The 17125-nt window shown below is 38.3% G+C and overlaps 1 protein-coding gene across 3 annotated transcripts; it reads right to left on the bottom strand.

The window, feature by feature from the left end:
- Positions 1-1550: 1550 nt before the first annotated feature.
- On the bottom strand, positions 1551-15226 carry acbd3 (acyl-Coenzyme A binding domain containing 3). 3 transcript variants are annotated; one of them, XM_079583605.1, is made up of 8 exons: positions 14874-15226; positions 13767-13908; positions 12114-12254; positions 11721-11879; positions 8080-8254; positions 5501-5687; positions 4264-4548; positions 1551-1835 (listed from the first exon to the last, which is right to left on the bottom strand). In XM_079583605.1, exons 1-8 carry the CDS (start codon positions 15127-15129, stop codon positions 1621-1623), a joined length of 1560 nt encoding a protein of 519 aa, XP_079439731.1. In that variant the 5' UTR covers positions 15130-15226; the 3' UTR covers positions 1551-1620. The 3 variants fall into 3 exon arrangements, with proteins under 3 accessions (XP_079439731.1, XP_079439733.1, XP_079439732.1); XM_079583607.1 differs by having other exon boundaries at positions 4264-4527; positions 14874-15214; XM_079583606.1 differs by having other exon boundaries at positions 4264-4530; positions 14874-15211.
- Between the last annotated feature and the right edge of the window lie 1899 nt (positions 15227-17125).

The raw sequence follows: 17125 nt of genomic DNA, 5'->3' as shown, positions 1-17125 counted from the left end.
CCCTGGAGGTTCCACTTTAAATATGAAGACAATTTTTTAGATCAATAACTCAATCGCTTGTGGTCTTTTCCCCCAAAAGCCGTACTTTGAATACCATGCCCAAATGTTACATTTCACTATACAAAGGCTTGAAATCAGCATTAAAAAAGTGAAAAAGAAAAATACATGGAAAGAATAAACACAGGAACTATTGTAACCAATCGACTGTACATGTGACATTAATGTAGTCTTTGGACAGCTTTAGCATGACGTTCTCCATGAACACTGAATCCTCACAGCTCTTCACACTGCACCGGCTTTATTCATCATGTGAAAACAGTGTAACAGCATCTGTGTCTGTATGTATGGACGATGGTTGATCACAGTTGGACAGCAGTGACCTGCATTACACGGGCATCTGTGCCATACAATCATGAAAGCGGAAACATTTCACTCACAAATTCAGAGTGGCTAGAGCAGATATTTTTGAAGCAAAAAAAAAAAAAGTCTCAGCAACTTCACTGTAATAATCTTCAAAGCACTGAACAGTCGAATAAATAACAGTAAATGTTAATCAGCAATGTTACTTTTGATAGTTAGTCTCATCAGCTCTATACAAACACTTCATTATTATTATTAGAAAGGACAATGAGAGATGCTTGTTATTTTCTGTTATAGAGAACAAAGTATAAGTGTGACAAGTAGAAATTTAAATCAATATACATTAAGTTTTAAGTTCTGACATGACTGGTCTGTAACTACATGCATAAAACAAAGAAATGACCAAACTCAAAGGCAAGAATATTTTGAAGTACTGGCTGTGCCATGTTAAAAGTCAACACTGATAAATCTCGCATTGATGATAAAGAGAAAAAAAAATACTAAAGAAAGAACACAATCAATCTGGGGCTCTGTGGAAGCAAAGAAGCGAATGATGGAGAGATGAGATAATGTTATTGAACTTACAGACACACACATGACCCTACTCTACCACAGAGATTAATAAATATTAAATGTTTTAGACACAATCCATCCGGTTTAGAAAATGCTGCAAAATCTTCTTTCGTAAAGGCCTTCAGATCCATCTTTGCATCGTTAGAAAAGTCCTGTCCGTTCGTTTAATCTCTCACACACTCCGACACACTCCGGTCCTGTGTGCTGATGGGGGAGAAGCACGAGTATAGACACACGCTACTGTGTTGACCTAAATAAGGAAGTTCACCGAGAGAAAGGCGCGTTTGCTCCATTGTTTATTACCTAAACATGACGTTTGTAGGCCGTTTTAATTAGGATACACACATTTATCCCGCACCTCTTTGGATGAAATTAGAAGACAGAGGCTGAAATTAGTCACATTGGGTATAGAGGACAGTGACATCAAGCACAAAATCCTAGAGTACATCTTTAAGAGTGCAAAACAGAGCCATGTACACGGCCCATTCTTCCTGGACTCAAACAGCATGACAGACACACTCGTAAAGTTTGCATACACATCGAAACACACACACTCAATATTAAATCTCTTTGTCCCTCTCCCAGTAGTAGACATCCCGTAAATTTCCTTGTTTTGATCTTTCTTTCTTTCCAACTATCTCTTAACACACACGCACATATTCCTGTCCCACAGTCTTGCCTCCAGGCTTATCTGGTGTAGTATACTCTGTAGTAGACGGTTTTAGACCTCCAGAGCGAGTAGGAGTTGTCGAACTTGAGCAAGTATATACCACGGCCGGGATACTGGTGACTCCCAGCGTACACCTCCTCATGACAGTCCCGCCGGTACACCGGCACTATCTCATCCACCTGTGGTTTCCCAGCCTCCTTCTTGGCTTTCTCTTCCTCAGACTGCACTTCACCTGAGAGACACAGAGCAGGACTTCATTTACAGAAAATGGCTAGCACTTTATTTTATAAAATGGTTAGTTCCAGTCCTTGATTCTGATTGGTCAATATCTGTGTTTTATTCATAATAAAACACGTTTATGACCGCTTCACCCAACGGTTCTATGTATCACTACACAACACCCTTAGCAACCGCTCTTAGCAACTTAAACATGTTTGATCGCATCGATATTGTTCATTGAAGCTATACTACAGTAGAGATCGAGTAAGCGAGTGTACCTGCATTTACAGTAGATATAGCATTCTCCTTCAGGTCAGATATATTCATAATAAATCAGTTTGAATGTCCGCTGTGATATCTTGTCCTTTTAACAGTTAAGGGGTTTCCCCGAGCCCATAGTCATCTGTCAGTGTCATCTTCCTTCTCCGTGATCACAAGTTTGAGTCCTTTCAATGTAAAAGCAGAGCCCGTCTACGGAGAGCCTGTTCACTCCCTATTAAGTCCTATTGTACCGAATTTTGGTTGTAGTTCCACCAGAGTTCCACTGGGGGCGATCACCCCCGAGTGCAAAATGAATGGGAGTCTATGGGGCTAGACGGCTAAATTTGTCCCTTTCAGCCGATTGCCGTTGAGAAATCTCAGATTTGATTGTAGGTTTGGCAAGTTCAACATGGGTTATAGGTCGAAAATTTAATGAACGAGTACTTATGTCCTTTCGATTTCTTACAGGTTGAGTTGTTGTTGCCCATAACACGCTAGCATTCTGCTAATGAACGCTGATTGGTCAGTGAAGGACTGGTTACGACCAGAGATACCGCTTGATGGCATCATGGCATCCGAAGCGGGAACAGAATGTATTCTAGCAGAAACTCTTCTAGCACGTGTGTTTACCTGTGTCAGCTGTGTTGTGTGTTTACCTGTGTCCGCTGTGTTTACCTGTGTCAGCTGTGTTGTGTGTTTACCTGTGTCCGCTGTGTTGTGTGTTTACCTGTGTCCGCTGTGTTGTGTGTTTACCTGTGTCCGCTGTGTTGTGTGTTTACCTGTGTCAGCTGTGCTGGCGATGCCTCGAGAGAAAAGAAAGTGCAGAGCGCGAAAGCACCACAGTGACTGAAGGATTGCCGTAAAGCAGTATCTCTGGTCGTACGATGTGTATGACGTCATTGACATTTTGAAAGACTTTTTAAAGCAAATAAGTGACTCTAAAAAATCTAACACCCAGCAATGTGCAATTTCTTTGCATCTCCTTTCGAATACAACATTCAAATTACTAGACAAAAAATTATATCTTGAGAAAAGTGGATTTTGAGGGGTATAGCTCCATAGACCACCATTCATTCTGCACTCGTCCTGTGAGCGCCCTCATGTGGAATCAGAGTGGAACTGCAACCAGTCAGAAGCCGGAAGTGTAGCGAGAGTGAACCTTCTCCCCTTATTAGACATTCTCTGGTAAAAGTCTTCTCTACTGACTGACTCACTCATAAACACAGTCTTTGCCGCCATCTATTGGCGAAATAATGTATGTAACTTCTGTTGCTGTTTAAGGTCAGGGACTATTTTTTCCAGCGGAAGGAAGACTTTTAGTGATTTTACTTCATAAAAGTTGCATAGTTACACATTTTTCGGCTTTAATAGTTGTATTGTGTGGTAACCGTTTTATAAAAGCAATAAGGTACTCGAGGCAAGTGCTGTATCGTGAATAAGTCACGGCTGAAGGGGTTGCAGCACAGCCTCTCATACCTTATTGCTTGCTTACAGTCCTGTTCCGCAAGTACATACAATGTACTTCAATTACAATAACTGGGTAATAACTAGGTACTAACCCTGAACCTAAACCTAAAACTAACCTTAACCCATGTAGTTATCTTATATTAACCAGTACTTTCTTAGGTAAGTACACTAAGTAAAATACATGTACTGTAAAATTAATGTAACATCAGAATCACAAAACAAACAATCAAGGCCTTTAAATCAAAAGGAGCCTTTTGATTTTAAGAGTTTAAAAATGCACCAATATTAAAATTATGGCTGATACCAATAAGCTGATATTCAAATTCTATACAATTTTGCCAAAAAAATAAAGATTAAACTAAAATACCTAAATAGCAATATACAGGGGGGTTGGACAAAATAATGTGAACACCCATTATGGGGGTTAATTTGACTTAATTTCTTCACTTGCAAAGGTTAAAGCTTTGAACTTTTATTTTGGCAGAAAACTGCAGGGAGAGTCCTCCAAGTTTCTATGATAACAGGTTTACAGACTCTTATCATTACAAATCTACATAAAAGTGTTAACTGTTGTAATAATCGGTCCACAAAAATTGTGTAACCGGAACACGTTGCATAATGAATATTAATTTTGAGATTTGTTAAACATTTGATCAAAATAAAAGAAATGAGCACAATTAAATGTCGGCCGATCATATGCATACGTTCCTCACCTTCTTCATCCTCCTCTTCGTCACTAGACTCGCTGACGTGCACGCTGACCGATGCGTTCGTAGAGTCAGTCCATTCAAAGAAGACTCCAAAGCCAATGTCGTAATAGTCGGTGGCAAACTCCCAGAAGAGATAGGAGCCCTCCTCATGGGTGGGGACCCGGACGGTCACCACTTCCCCCCGGCCCACCGTGATCACAGAGTCCACATCCTGACGGATCTTCTCTTTAAAGTCTTTTATCTGTGGCCGGGTCCACATTGAGGGGGCTGCTATTACAGGGGGAGAGTCTGAGAACCAGGAATATGGGATATGGGTAAATAATGGATGGGTTTGATTGTATTTTAAATTAGGGCTGGGTATTGACACAGATGATGTCAACCTCGTGATTTGATTTCAATTCACAAGCTTGGGATTCGAATCAATTTCGATCTTGATTCAATTTAATATTGACTCGGCTGGATATATCAGGTACAGTAAAGATAAACAATAAAATTAATTTGTTAAAATGTTCAACCCAGCCCTATTTTAAATTGAAATGCATCAAATGATGAAACACTACAGCATGAAAAGTGAATTTCAGACAAGTTCACAAATTCCTCATAATTAACCATAATTCTTAACAGCATTTGAAACTCATTTGCTTCAATAACCAGACATTCACATAGATATTCAGCATGACAAAAATGTGATGTTATCCATTGGTAATTGACTGCTTCGTAATTAGTACATAGATTATATTCTAAAATAATGCAAATTGATGAATGATTCACAATTCACATTAAAAAAGGTAAATCCAATTTGATTTCAAGTTGACATTAACAGCTAACAGCAATATGAACATTTTGGCCGATACCAATAATTCTTTATATTTGAAAGCCGATAACCGATATATTGGCCGATACATCCAAATCCAAATTTTGATATAATTTTTGAGAGCCTGATTACAAAAACAAAAGTCCATGTCCCAAGCACACAATTATAATGATGTTCTCATTATAATTGTATGTAGCCTATATGCACTGTGTATTTTTCTTTTTAAAGTGATTCCAATCATATTTCAAGCAATTCAAAACCATCATGGTGAACAAGCTGAATAATAATAATCCATTATTGATCTGCTTTATTATATCGGCCAAATAACGATAACATTAAAAATCAGCCGATACCGATATGGTGGCTGATATACCGTGCATCTCAAACAAAGTTGTAGAAATAAACTAAACTGATCAAACAACTCACCGGTGGGTCCATTCTCAGTGACCTCATCTGCAGGCTCCAGGTCTGGCTCTCGCTCTAGGCTGTCCGCAGTGGACTCTGCCTGTCCGTTCAGTGTGGGAACCTCCTCTCCAGCGAAAGGCACTGACACGTCACTGGCCTCTAATGTAGACAGCACTATAGCATCCTCCTGTTGTTTCTGCAAGGCAGCCTGAAGAAAAAAGTGCAATATGACATTGGTACTACGAGACAACAGAAGCCAAAATAAACTGCATCAGTGAGTCAAAGTCACATGACAATAAAACCCGTTAGGCTTGCAGTGACAGGTGTGCAAAACACATTAAACGGTATACCTTGATAACTGTACACCTGCTAAACAAATGCTAGCACTGCAATTTTGTTCTTTATACCAGTCGTTCTTAACTGGTGGATTGCAGGTCTGTTCTGAATGTGAATAAAATGCAACTAATTACATAGTACAGAACTAAATAAACAGGCTTATCGACTTTTAAAACTTTCATATTGAATGAAAATCAGCACATACTGTACACTACACACTACCACTCAAAAGTTTGGGATCAGTAAGAAGTCTCTCATGCTCACCAAAGCTGCATTCATTTGATTTTAAAAAATACAGTAAAATCAGTAATACTGTGAAATAGTATTACAATTTAAAACAACTGCTTTCTATTTGAATATATATTTTAAAATGTACTTTATTCCTGTGGCAAAACTGATTTTCAGCAGCCATTACCTCAGTCACATGATCCTTCAGAAATCATTCTAATATGCTGATTTGGTGTTTAAGAAAAATGTCATGTTATTACATGTTGAAAACAGTTGAGCTAATTCATATTTTTGTGGGAAACATGATAAAAAAATGTTCATGATTTGTTGATGAATAGAAAGTTAAAAAGAACACCATTTATTTTAAAAATAAATATTTTGTTACACTATTTATTTACTGTTACAATTACTTAACATTATTTACTGTTATTTAAATTTAATATATATATTTAGAGATGCACTGATTACAATTTTTTAGGCCAATTCCGATATTTCATTGAGTTTGACCTGCCGATTCCGATTAAATTTTTTCGAACCACTTTACAGCACACACAAATATTTATTTTCTATATATATTTTTTAATAAAACACCATATACTTTTTACCCAAACTGAATAATAAAAAAGTTTAAATGGGTACATTTTCTATAAATATTTTTGAGTCTTCATTTTCTTTTCTGACATAGCTACTCCAGTTCTTGTTAAAATACACTAGAAATCCAAATTCTGTGCATTTTGGGCACTTTTTGTGTGAAATCATATTTATTTTGTCCATCAATAGGTGTTTTCACTTTAATTGAGCGTGAGCAGCGCAACAAAAATAGACTCGGTGCTGAAACCCGCGCTTCACCGCTGCTCACGCGACGCTCCTGCGCGGCTCCTGCTCGCGTTTTAACGCACTCATTGATTAACATGCACGCCGAAAAAAATACGCGCCGCTCACGGTTGCGGTGTGAAACGGCAGTAATTCACAAGGTTTCCTACATGTGCGTTCCGTGTGCACGTGTGATGCTGATGTTGCGCAATGTTAATCATGCGGCGCCCGAGTAGGGCTGGGTATTGTTCAAAATCTTTCGATCCGGTGCCAATTTAGATACCTCAGTTTCGATACCGGTTCCTAACGATACTTTTTTCGATATCAATTTTATGAAATCCATTTTAACAAGATTACATAACACATTGCCTCAGAAGAACTTTGGTTTTATTTTTCAGTTTGACTCATGCTCCTTAAGGTGCACAAAGGAACAAAAAATGTTTTATAAAGAGCTCATGCTCACCAAAGCTGAATTTTTAAAATAAAAAATACAGTAAAACTTAAGTAATATTGTGAAATAGTATTACAATTTAAAATCTTATTTGAATATATTTCAAAATGTAATTTATTCCTGTGATGTCAAAGCTGAATTTTAAAAATCATTACTTCACTGAGTCAGTGTCACATCAGAAATATGAAATATGTGTGTGTGCTCACGTCTCATATGAATATGTGCGCGGAGAATTTGTGTGTGTGTGCTCGCGTCTCATAAGTATGCGCTTCGAGAGTTTGTGCGTGCGCGCGTCTCATATGAGTATGTGCGCGGAGAGTTCCGCGCGTCTCGTGTGTGTAGAGTTTGCGTGTATGTGCGTGAGCGACTTTATGTGTGTCGTTGTGCATTTCATATGTATGTGTTTGAGCACTGACGTTGACGAGTTAACTCATTAGGTATCGAAATCTGGAACCGAACAACATGTAATTTTTCAATACTCGATAGTATCGAGGCAATTCGGTCGGTACCTAAAGAGTATCGAGACTCGGTACCCAGCCCTACGCCCGAGTGCATTTGACCGGCATAAAATCGGCATATGTCAGACTGACCGGCCGGTCGCATGTCATGGCCAATCACGTGAAAATCGGCCAATTCCGGTCAATCGGTGCATCTCTAATAAAAGTGATTTATTTATTTTTTACTAACCCCAAACTTTTGAACGGTAGTGTAGATTTTGTTCACAAAAGCAGTGTAATGCATGTGACTGGGGGAATGAGCGCTGGGCCCTCACCTGCTGCTGGGCGAGCTGCACCTGATACAGCTGCTGCATGTACTGCTGATAGTGCTGCTCCTGCAGCTGCCGGATGAGGATGAGCTGCTGCTCGGGGCTGTCGGGGTACTGCTGCGCTGCATACTGCTGGAACTGCACCGCTGTCTGCGCATTGAGCGCCGCCATGATCTGCTGCCTAACACACCAGAGAAAGTGAGAGAAAAAAATGCGCACAATAAAGTATGTGGCACCTCACTAGGGTCGAATCGCATAGCGGTACTAAAAAAGTACCACAAAAATTTGCACCCCATTTAAAAAAAGAAAAAAAAATCTATTTTAAAGGAGAAATATGTTAAATACAATTTTTTAGCCCTTGAATGCATTTTGTTGTATATTTGGAGTGTTTAGAAGTACAGAAAAGGTGCAATTAGTCTCTTTAGGTGCTTCGTTGATATCTTTATATTCTGTTTTGGTCATATTTTGCAACCTGTTCCGATTTTTCTATTCTCTATTACGTTTTTTAAACAATAACGTCACAGTATTTGCAGCGGAACTGCCAAATAAGGACATCAACTCTCGGCCCAACACTTCCAGCAATCCGCCATTTTTATTCATTATTTATTAATCAATGACACAGTTAACCATAATTAAACTAAACTATACCTGTTCCAACGCCACACAGCATATATTCTCTGACTCTAGGCATTATTGTCCGAGTCGAAATGAACACCGTTACTGTGAGTTTCTGTTTTGATATTATCATCTTCCCGTGAATTGAGATTGTTCACTCAGCGCGAGCTGGTTAGGCTCCGCCCCCTGTGCCGTGAACCAGCAGCTCATTAGCATTTAAAGGAGACACACTAAAACAGTGCTTTATCTGAGCCCCAAAAAGTGACGATTTAAACATGCTGTAAAACATTATCTGTGGGGTATTTAGAGCCAAAACTTCACATACACACTCTGGGGACATCAGAGACTTATATTACATCTTGTGAAAAGGGGCATAATAGGTCCCCTTTAAATCATGTAATGTCAGTTGAAATCAAGACCCATTACTTCACGTGGTTGAAAGATTGTGGTGGTGATCCTACTGAAGGTGGTGCTAAAGACCTTCTCGCCTTTTCATCTGTCATGAGTTATCAGATTCTTTTTGAATTATTAAAAGTGTTGACAGTCCTAGTAAATTAATTGCATCGGTCAGACTACTATTCGGACTACACCTACAACTAAATGCCATAGGGATGCCATGCTCCCTTGGCATTAGGAATGTACATATTTACCATTAAGAGCGCATAAAAATATCATCATCTGAAATAAATAAATCTGTTTTTTTTATAAACGAGATTGGTGACTCAGACGGTGGCCAGATTTGCACTGTTTTCAGTAATGGCCTTCCTAAACAAGATGCCCAAGATCATTGATTTGTTGCCTATGGTATCAATTTAGCATAAAAGAGACATACCAATGGCAAAACGAATAATAATAATAATAAGTAAGGGTTAATGCCCGACGAGGTGTCCATTGTCAGGTATTAATCTACGATGGCGAGGCGTGAACCGTCCGACGCGCAGCGGAAGTCCATTAATACCTGACAATGGACACCTCGTCGGGCATTAACCCGCTTATACCATGTTCACTTGCCAAATAACATTTTTAAAACATTAGTTTATATTTTAATTTGTTTTTCAATCGAAATCTAACGGTTTTAGAACTCCTTTACTAGGTGTCCGACATTACTTTTTAATGGACACCCTGCAGCCAATCAGAATCAAGTATTCACCCAGACAATGGTATAATATATAATAATTAATTACATTTACATAGCGCTTTTCTGCACTCAAAGCGCTTTACATAAAAGGGGGGAATCTCCTCAACCACCACCAATGTGCAGCTCCACTTGATGATGCGACGGCAGCCATATTGCGCCAGAACGCCCGCCACACACCAGCTGGGCTTTAATCCAAGGCTGGAATAAACGACATGACTAAAAACACTAGGCCTCATACACTAGCCGACTTTGTAAATGGTTACTGAGAAAAACTGGGCATCATCCACTAAACAATAGGGCTGGGCAAAAAAATCGATTTTTAAAATGTGGTCGATTCAAAATCGATTCTCAAAGGCCAAAAATCTATTTTTTTCCATATTTATTTATCTATCACCCAAAAGACAGTATTAGTTTTCCTACAGATCATAGGCTTGCAGCCTCCATGTTACAGCTAATGTTAGTTTTCTCTAAAACATAAAATAACCTGATCCTGTTTGATCAAGGCATGCGACTATTCTGACTTATCCAATTTTCACCATCAATTTTTCATCTTGCATCAAAATCTTGTCTATTCATTGTATGCATTTGAAGTTGGGTTTTAATGTACCCATGCAAGTGTACCTAAAATAAAAAGAGTTTAACATATAGGTTTATTTATTTAATTAACCAACCACTTGTAAACTTATGTTCACCGTTTTTTTTTAAAATAAATATAGGATTTGGATTAAATCTATATTCATTGAGTCGAATCGGGAATCGGGAATCGAAATCGAATCGGAACATCTGAATTAGGCTTGCTACGATAGTCGGTGTTACACGGTGTTCAGTCACAACACCGGTTTCATCACTTTCCCACCGCAAAAAAAAAAAAAAAAAGCGTTTAATGATCACGCTCTTATTAATGTGAATGCTTTTAAACCGTTCAACCACGACAAGACTAAAGACACTGCGCTGTAAGTCCTGCCTATTACAAACACACATATACATACATACATACACAACCCACAGAAGAGACGCGTGTCAGTCGCCTATCGAGTTCTCTTTCGGTTCTCTTTAAGAGAAATCATTCTCTTAAATGATTTAAATAAAGTCTAGAATACAGATTTGTGAGAAAATGGGACGCGTCAGATCGCGTCTCTGTCAGCAGCGGCCAAATTCTGTCATTAATGTTAATCAAAGAACAAAGGTAAGAGAATACATTACTCACTCAGACCCGGCGCCAGGAGGATTATTACACCGGTAGCCTAATAATCATGAATGCACTCCGATCTTTTAACACATATCTCCGGCGAACGGCTTCTTCACGCAAAAGAAAAACTCATCAAGTGCAGTGAAATTCAGCGACCTATGTGGCGTTTTCTGATGGATCGATGTTGTTCGTTAACTTCATTTTATAGCAATTCACACGAGCTCTAAGCGCATGCGAGAATGCTGCGAGTAGTTAAACTTTATTAATGAAATAGAAAATCAGAGGGAATAATGCGTTTTTTTTTTTTTACCGGTTGGCCGGTCACATGGCTTTCATAGTTTTAAGTTACGAGACTGGTGCGGAGACCTGGAGTGTTATTTATTTATTTTTTTTAGTTTTATTCTTTTTTTTTTTACATCGCTCCTCCCACCCGATGAAACCGATATTACCGGTGTTGTCACAAGTCGATTAACCGGTGGGAGAATATTATCACCGTCACATCTCTAATCTGAATCGATACCCAGCCCTACTAAACAACTGAGGATCACACACTACCAGACTTTCAAATCATTCCAAACACAACTCATGCAGAAACACACGCCTCGCTTCTAAGAGACGCATGAGAAATGAAAAAATATCCCAAAATCGGCTCAAAATAAAAAAAAAATTGTTCAGTTTTGTAATAATTCAACTGGTGTGACTCACTTCTGCTGCTCTACACGGAGTCGTTCTTCCTCAACTTGTCTTCTTTCCTCTTCTTCTCTCCTCAGCCTCTCCTCTTCCTCACGCCTGCGCCTCTCCTCCTCTTGCCGCAGTCGCTCACGCTCTTCTTCCTCTCTGCGCCGCTGCTCCTCTTCCTCCTGCCTTCTCAGCAAAAACAAGACAACATACACACCGTGAGGTTACAGAGTGTTCAGGTTTTAAACATGTTGTTTAGGGTGATCCATTACTTTTTGTGGACACGCTGGATCTCTCTGAGAGAAGCCTATATCTCAAGAGACCCACCTGGTTAAAGTGTAAAACTGTAAACAAGTCCAAATTAAATGTGTGTGACAGCAAAAAGATAAAGAAAGAAAATCAATCATCTACAAGTCTGACCTCTTTCTCTCTTGCTCCTCCTTTTCAATCTTGTGTGATGCGACGAAGGGTGCAAATAAATTGCAACATTTATTCAACAGCTTTACGAACTCGAGCATGGCCTCGTCCTTCTCCATGTTGCCCAGAGATGCCCATACTCTTCTGAAAAATGTATTTCAAATAAAGCATATTCAGTAAAAATGCTAATGTGCAGGCACATTAAAGGACAATTCCGGCGCAAAATGAACCTAGGGGTGATTAACACATGGTTACCGAGTCGATCGTTCTCTGGGATTTGTTTTCATGATAATCGAATGTAAAGAGTTTTATCTCTAAACACTGATTAGCTTATAACGCTAGTATATGGGGCATAGAATAAGTAAAAAGAAATCGCTAGTTAATACCACTAACAAGGCTCAAAATAGCCTCACATTAACACGGTAGCATAATGTGGGTCCCTACATGCAAACCGAAGCCTTGAGAACTGTGTAAGTGTACAGACAGTTTAATAAGAAGATACTTTATAAAGACAGAACACGTCGCGTATAAACAGTCTCGACCAGTCGAGCCACGAACGCCGTGCTAAGTGAGCTGGTCGATAGGTTTAAGTCACAGTTTAGCTCACTTAGCACGGCGTTCGTGGCTCGACTGGTCGAGACTGTTTTCCAAAGATGGCCCCAGCCTGTATCTTTATAAAGTATCTTCTTATTAAACCGTCTGTACATTTACAAAGTTTTCAATGCTTTGGTTTGCATGTAGGGACCCTCATAATGCTACCGTGTTAGTAGCCGCGTTTCCATTACCGTTCAAATTGCGCAAATTAAAATTGCGAATTGAAAATACACTCAATGGAAACACGTCAATTTCGCAAAAACTCCCATTTATCGGGAAAAAGTTTTTACGCTCGCATGAGGTGGTTTTTCAGGCAATTCGAAAAATAAATATTTCGCAAAACGGCAATGGAAAGTTTTTGCGCATTTACAGTCACCTGACTTAGACCAGAATAGCCTACGAGACACAGTTTTTTTTTTAAATTCATAAAAGAAAAAATAATTACAGGAATACTGGATTCTAAACCTCAAAGAAACGCCACAATCAAGAGCTTGAAGCAGAAATGAGGGAGAAACACCCAGAAACTCCTCATATGTGCCGCTCACAGTTACCTTACCATTAATGCTTGGATAACACACACACACACGTCTCCTTCCGTTAATAATAATAATGAGTGCGGTGGCTATGATATATAAACCTACCAACATCCGTTGCCATGATTTTTTAAATGACTTATCGCGAGAGGAAAAAATTATGCATAACATCGGGTAATGGAAACGACGTCATTTCGCAATAGTTTTTTATCGATATTTAGAAGAGAGAAAAAAAAAAAAAAATCGCAAAAGTTTTGCGCAAATCTGTAATGGAAACGCGGCTAGTGTGAGGCTATTTTGAGCCTTGTTAGTGGTATTAACTAGCAATTTATTTTTACTTATTCGATGCCCCATATACTAGCGTTATAAGCTAATCAGGTTTTAGAGATCAAATTCTTTACATTCGATTATCATGAAAACACATCCCAGAGAACGGTCGACTCGGTAACCATGTGTTAAAAAAATTAGCTCAATGTTAAAATTGACCGGAGATCTCCTTTAAGGTCAAAGGTCAAATCATCACTCTTACCTGCGGTCATTTCCCAGCACATCAAAGAAGCCCACCTCAGGGGAGGCATCTGGATTGTAAGGCCCCTGCAACACCTGCTTGTGGAGGGCTACCAGACGAAGTTTATCCTCATAGGTCGGGTGGAAGGCTTTCCCATCTTTCTCTGAGGAAAAAACATCACAAATATGTGGCTTTAAAAGTGCAAATGGTTCTCATTACATTAGAACAGGGATTTCCAAACTTTTTGGACCGCTGAATGCCTCAGATAAAATAAAATATTTACTTGAAGTACTCATTTGCATGTTCACTGTTCTCGGTTGTTGGTCACATGATTTGCTAAAACAAATAATATATTTTATGTTAACCTGCAAGTGTTTAATTTCTATTGCTTTTACTCTAAATTATTTAATTCAGTTTTAAATTTGTACAATCTAATAAATGATTAGCTTTACACGAACCCCAGTTTAGAATGTCAGCTAATGCACATTTCTCTGATCACGTCAGAATCATGAAAGGTTATTATGTTTTTCTGTAAATTGTGTAAGACTTTTTTGAGCGTGCTTTGAAAGTCAAGAGCAAGATACATTAGTCCTCAACATCTTGATTGGGACATCAGTTGTGCATTAATGTGCATAATTAGAGAGCTACTTAGACTACACAGCTGATGAACACAACCATACTTCATTCATCATCAGCCCACAGACAAGAAATGGGTGTAGACCTGCAAAAAGAACTAGCTAAACCTAAAAGTGCTGAACTAACACACACCTCACTGACAAAGATACCAACCAAGTTCAGCACTTGTAGTTCACTTGTCTATTTTGAATATGTGTATGCAATCTGTCATAGTCTTTATGAGTGTAAGCCATCAGTCAGGCACATGACACAGACACACAGTGGTGCTGTCACCGGTTAGGGCAGTTCCTCAACCCTTGAACACTGCGATAGAAGTGAACTACAAGACCTGTGTAAGCAGAACTTTTTTTCAAAACAAATACTAAGAATGAAAAGGACTCTAATAAGAAAACCACGACCTCACTAGATCTAAACAAACGAGCAGAGATGACCGTGCTAACGAATGTTTGTGTTCAATCAATGGCCATATATATATATAGTGACATTAAATACCTTTAAAGAACCTGAGCGCCAACCCGTAGAGCTCGACTAAATCAAAGCCCCATTTCTTCTCGATGGCAGGTTCGCCCTCCTCTCCATCGACACTCGCGGGGTAGTCCGCGCTCTGGTCCGCCGAGCGGGCGTCGGGCGTCTCGGCCTGTTCCTGCTCGCCCTCGGAATCCGGACTTAGAGTCAAACCGTCGATAGAAACTTCGAGCCGGCTTGAATTTGCACTGTTGAGGTCGCCGCTCTGAACCTCTGTCGCCATCGTGCAGAATGTCAGCTGAAGCAGCCACGTACCTACTTCCGCCCTGCTCCGCCGGAACTTCCGGCAGCATGACGTAGAAATGTTCGACTACAAGAGCTTCAAACCTGTTTTTTTTTACAGTCTATGACTATGGTAACAAATTATTCTGCATTTATTAATATTAAGAATTACATAAAATAAAAAGGTCTCAATCCAAAAAAACTGTTTCGCTTTATACGGGACTTTAACAATATTGTAGTGTTTTGCATAAAGGTAAAGGGAAAAGAGCTGTTCGATAACGTAATATTATTATACGTATATTATATATATATGTATACGCCTACCACGTATTTATATGTATTTAATCAGTATGGAATTGTATATTATGAATAAACACTTTATTTTGTCAATATGCATATGTTAATGGAAAATAACCACATCATTATAATATAAGTAAAGGAAATAAATAAATAAACAAACAAACATAATAAATAAATAAATAAATATTAAACAAACAAACAAACAAATAAATAAATATACTTTGATTAATAATGTTGAACCGTTTAAGATGTAGCCTACACTTGTAATTTAATATTTGACAACTGTCTGAGGCACTAAAGAGACGACAAAATACACTTAAAATTAAATAAATAACTTAAAATATAAATAAATAAAATTATAAATGATTTAGAAGAACATCATGTAACATACTACTAGTAACCGTCCAATGACAATGGAGGCCTGAGGTAATTATATATTTATGAAGTGTGGTATTTTGGAAGGATCCGAGGTATTATGGTTATTTTTTTATAAGAATAGGTTCCAAAAAGTACATGAATGAACAATGTTTTTGTTTGTTTAGTAGGCCTATTTTTGGGGGCTATTGACATTTAAATTACATTCTGCTGAAATTAACGAAATGACTTGAAAAAAGATTCGTTCATTTAGAATTTTAGATGAACGAGATTAAAAGATCCGATTCAGTAAGATGATCCGAACTTCCCATTATGGCTAAAAACCTGAAAACATTAAATGGTAAGAAGAATGTCTAACGTTAAACTATAACTTCACCGCCGTGAAGTAGCGAATGCTAAAGCCCAGTTATTTGTACAACTGTCTCTCTGGACTCTGGACTAAAGAACAAGAAGGATTCATCATTTATTTACGCTTAACGGTTTGAGTTGATGAGTCGCCGCTTTATTAATCGGCAGTTTTAAGTGGATTAGCCTCAGCCTACATGTAAGAATACTATTTTTCGTTCGCATTTGTAATTTTTTTGCGCTCTGAATAATGTGTATGATGTAAAATTATTTATCGTGTAAATGTAATTAGAATGCATCGTGACAGGGTATAAAATATCACAGAGAGATGACAGCTAACTTTATTTCGCTTTATTAACTTTATTAAAGCAATTTATTAAGATTTTTTTTATATTTCCCCACACTCTATAAATCTCGTTCATGCATTGTTTTAAACTTAGTTTTACAAACCAGCCCCTGCGAACTAAAATGGGCTGTAAAAATCTGTGAATAAAGATGTTGATTAATGATCATTTTCACATAGCAACAGCTATCTGTCACGATAGGATTTTTTATATTTTATTTTAATAAAATAGCAGGTTCCTTGACATTTTGGTTATGTTTGTCTCTGTTATGTCTATAGTTTTTGAGCGGCAATAAATAACTATCTGTGCTCTTATGTTCAACACCAATAGGGGGCAACAGAGGATGCTTTTACTCAGCACCACAATCTCTCATTTTAACAAGGACAGTGTTACACAGAAAACATGTTGAGGATCACAAGATCCTAACAAAGTTTTTTTGGGGTAGTTAACCTAAAAAAATAATATGAAAAAATTCAGTCATCATTTACTTACCCTCATGCAGCTCCAAAAGCTTCATTTTCTGTGAAGGACAGTAAAAGCTGTGAGAGTTCGGTCTATAAATCACACAGACACAAATTAGGACTAAATGGTTGAAAGGTGTTATTAATGCACTTCTAGAAATATAGATTGTAG

Source organism: Phoxinus phoxinus, assembly GCF_949152265.1.
Source record: "Phoxinus phoxinus genome assembly, chromosome: 16".
Taxonomy (NCBI): Eukaryota; Metazoa; Chordata; class Actinopteri; order Cypriniformes; family Leuciscidae; genus Phoxinus; species Phoxinus phoxinus.
Note: the sequence above shows the minus strand (reverse complement) of the source record. Positions and strands in the feature narration are given on the sequence as shown.

What these genes read in the sequence shown, in the direction of transcription:
- acbd3 (XM_079583605.1), bottom strand. Translation starts at nt 15,129, where the DNA reads ATGGCGACAGAGGTTCAGAGCGGCGACCTCAACAGTGCAAATTCAAGC. An exon ending in GTGCTGGGAAATGACCGCAG is followed by an intron (nt 12,255 to 13,766) that starts GTAAGAGTGATG and finishes TACATTTTTCAG; the next exon opens with AAGAGTATGGGCATCTCTGG. An exon ending in CACTGAGAATGGACCCACCG is followed by an intron (nt 4,549 to 5,500) that starts GTGAGTTGTTTG and finishes CCTGGTTCTCAG; the next exon opens with ACTCTCCCCCTGTAATAGCA.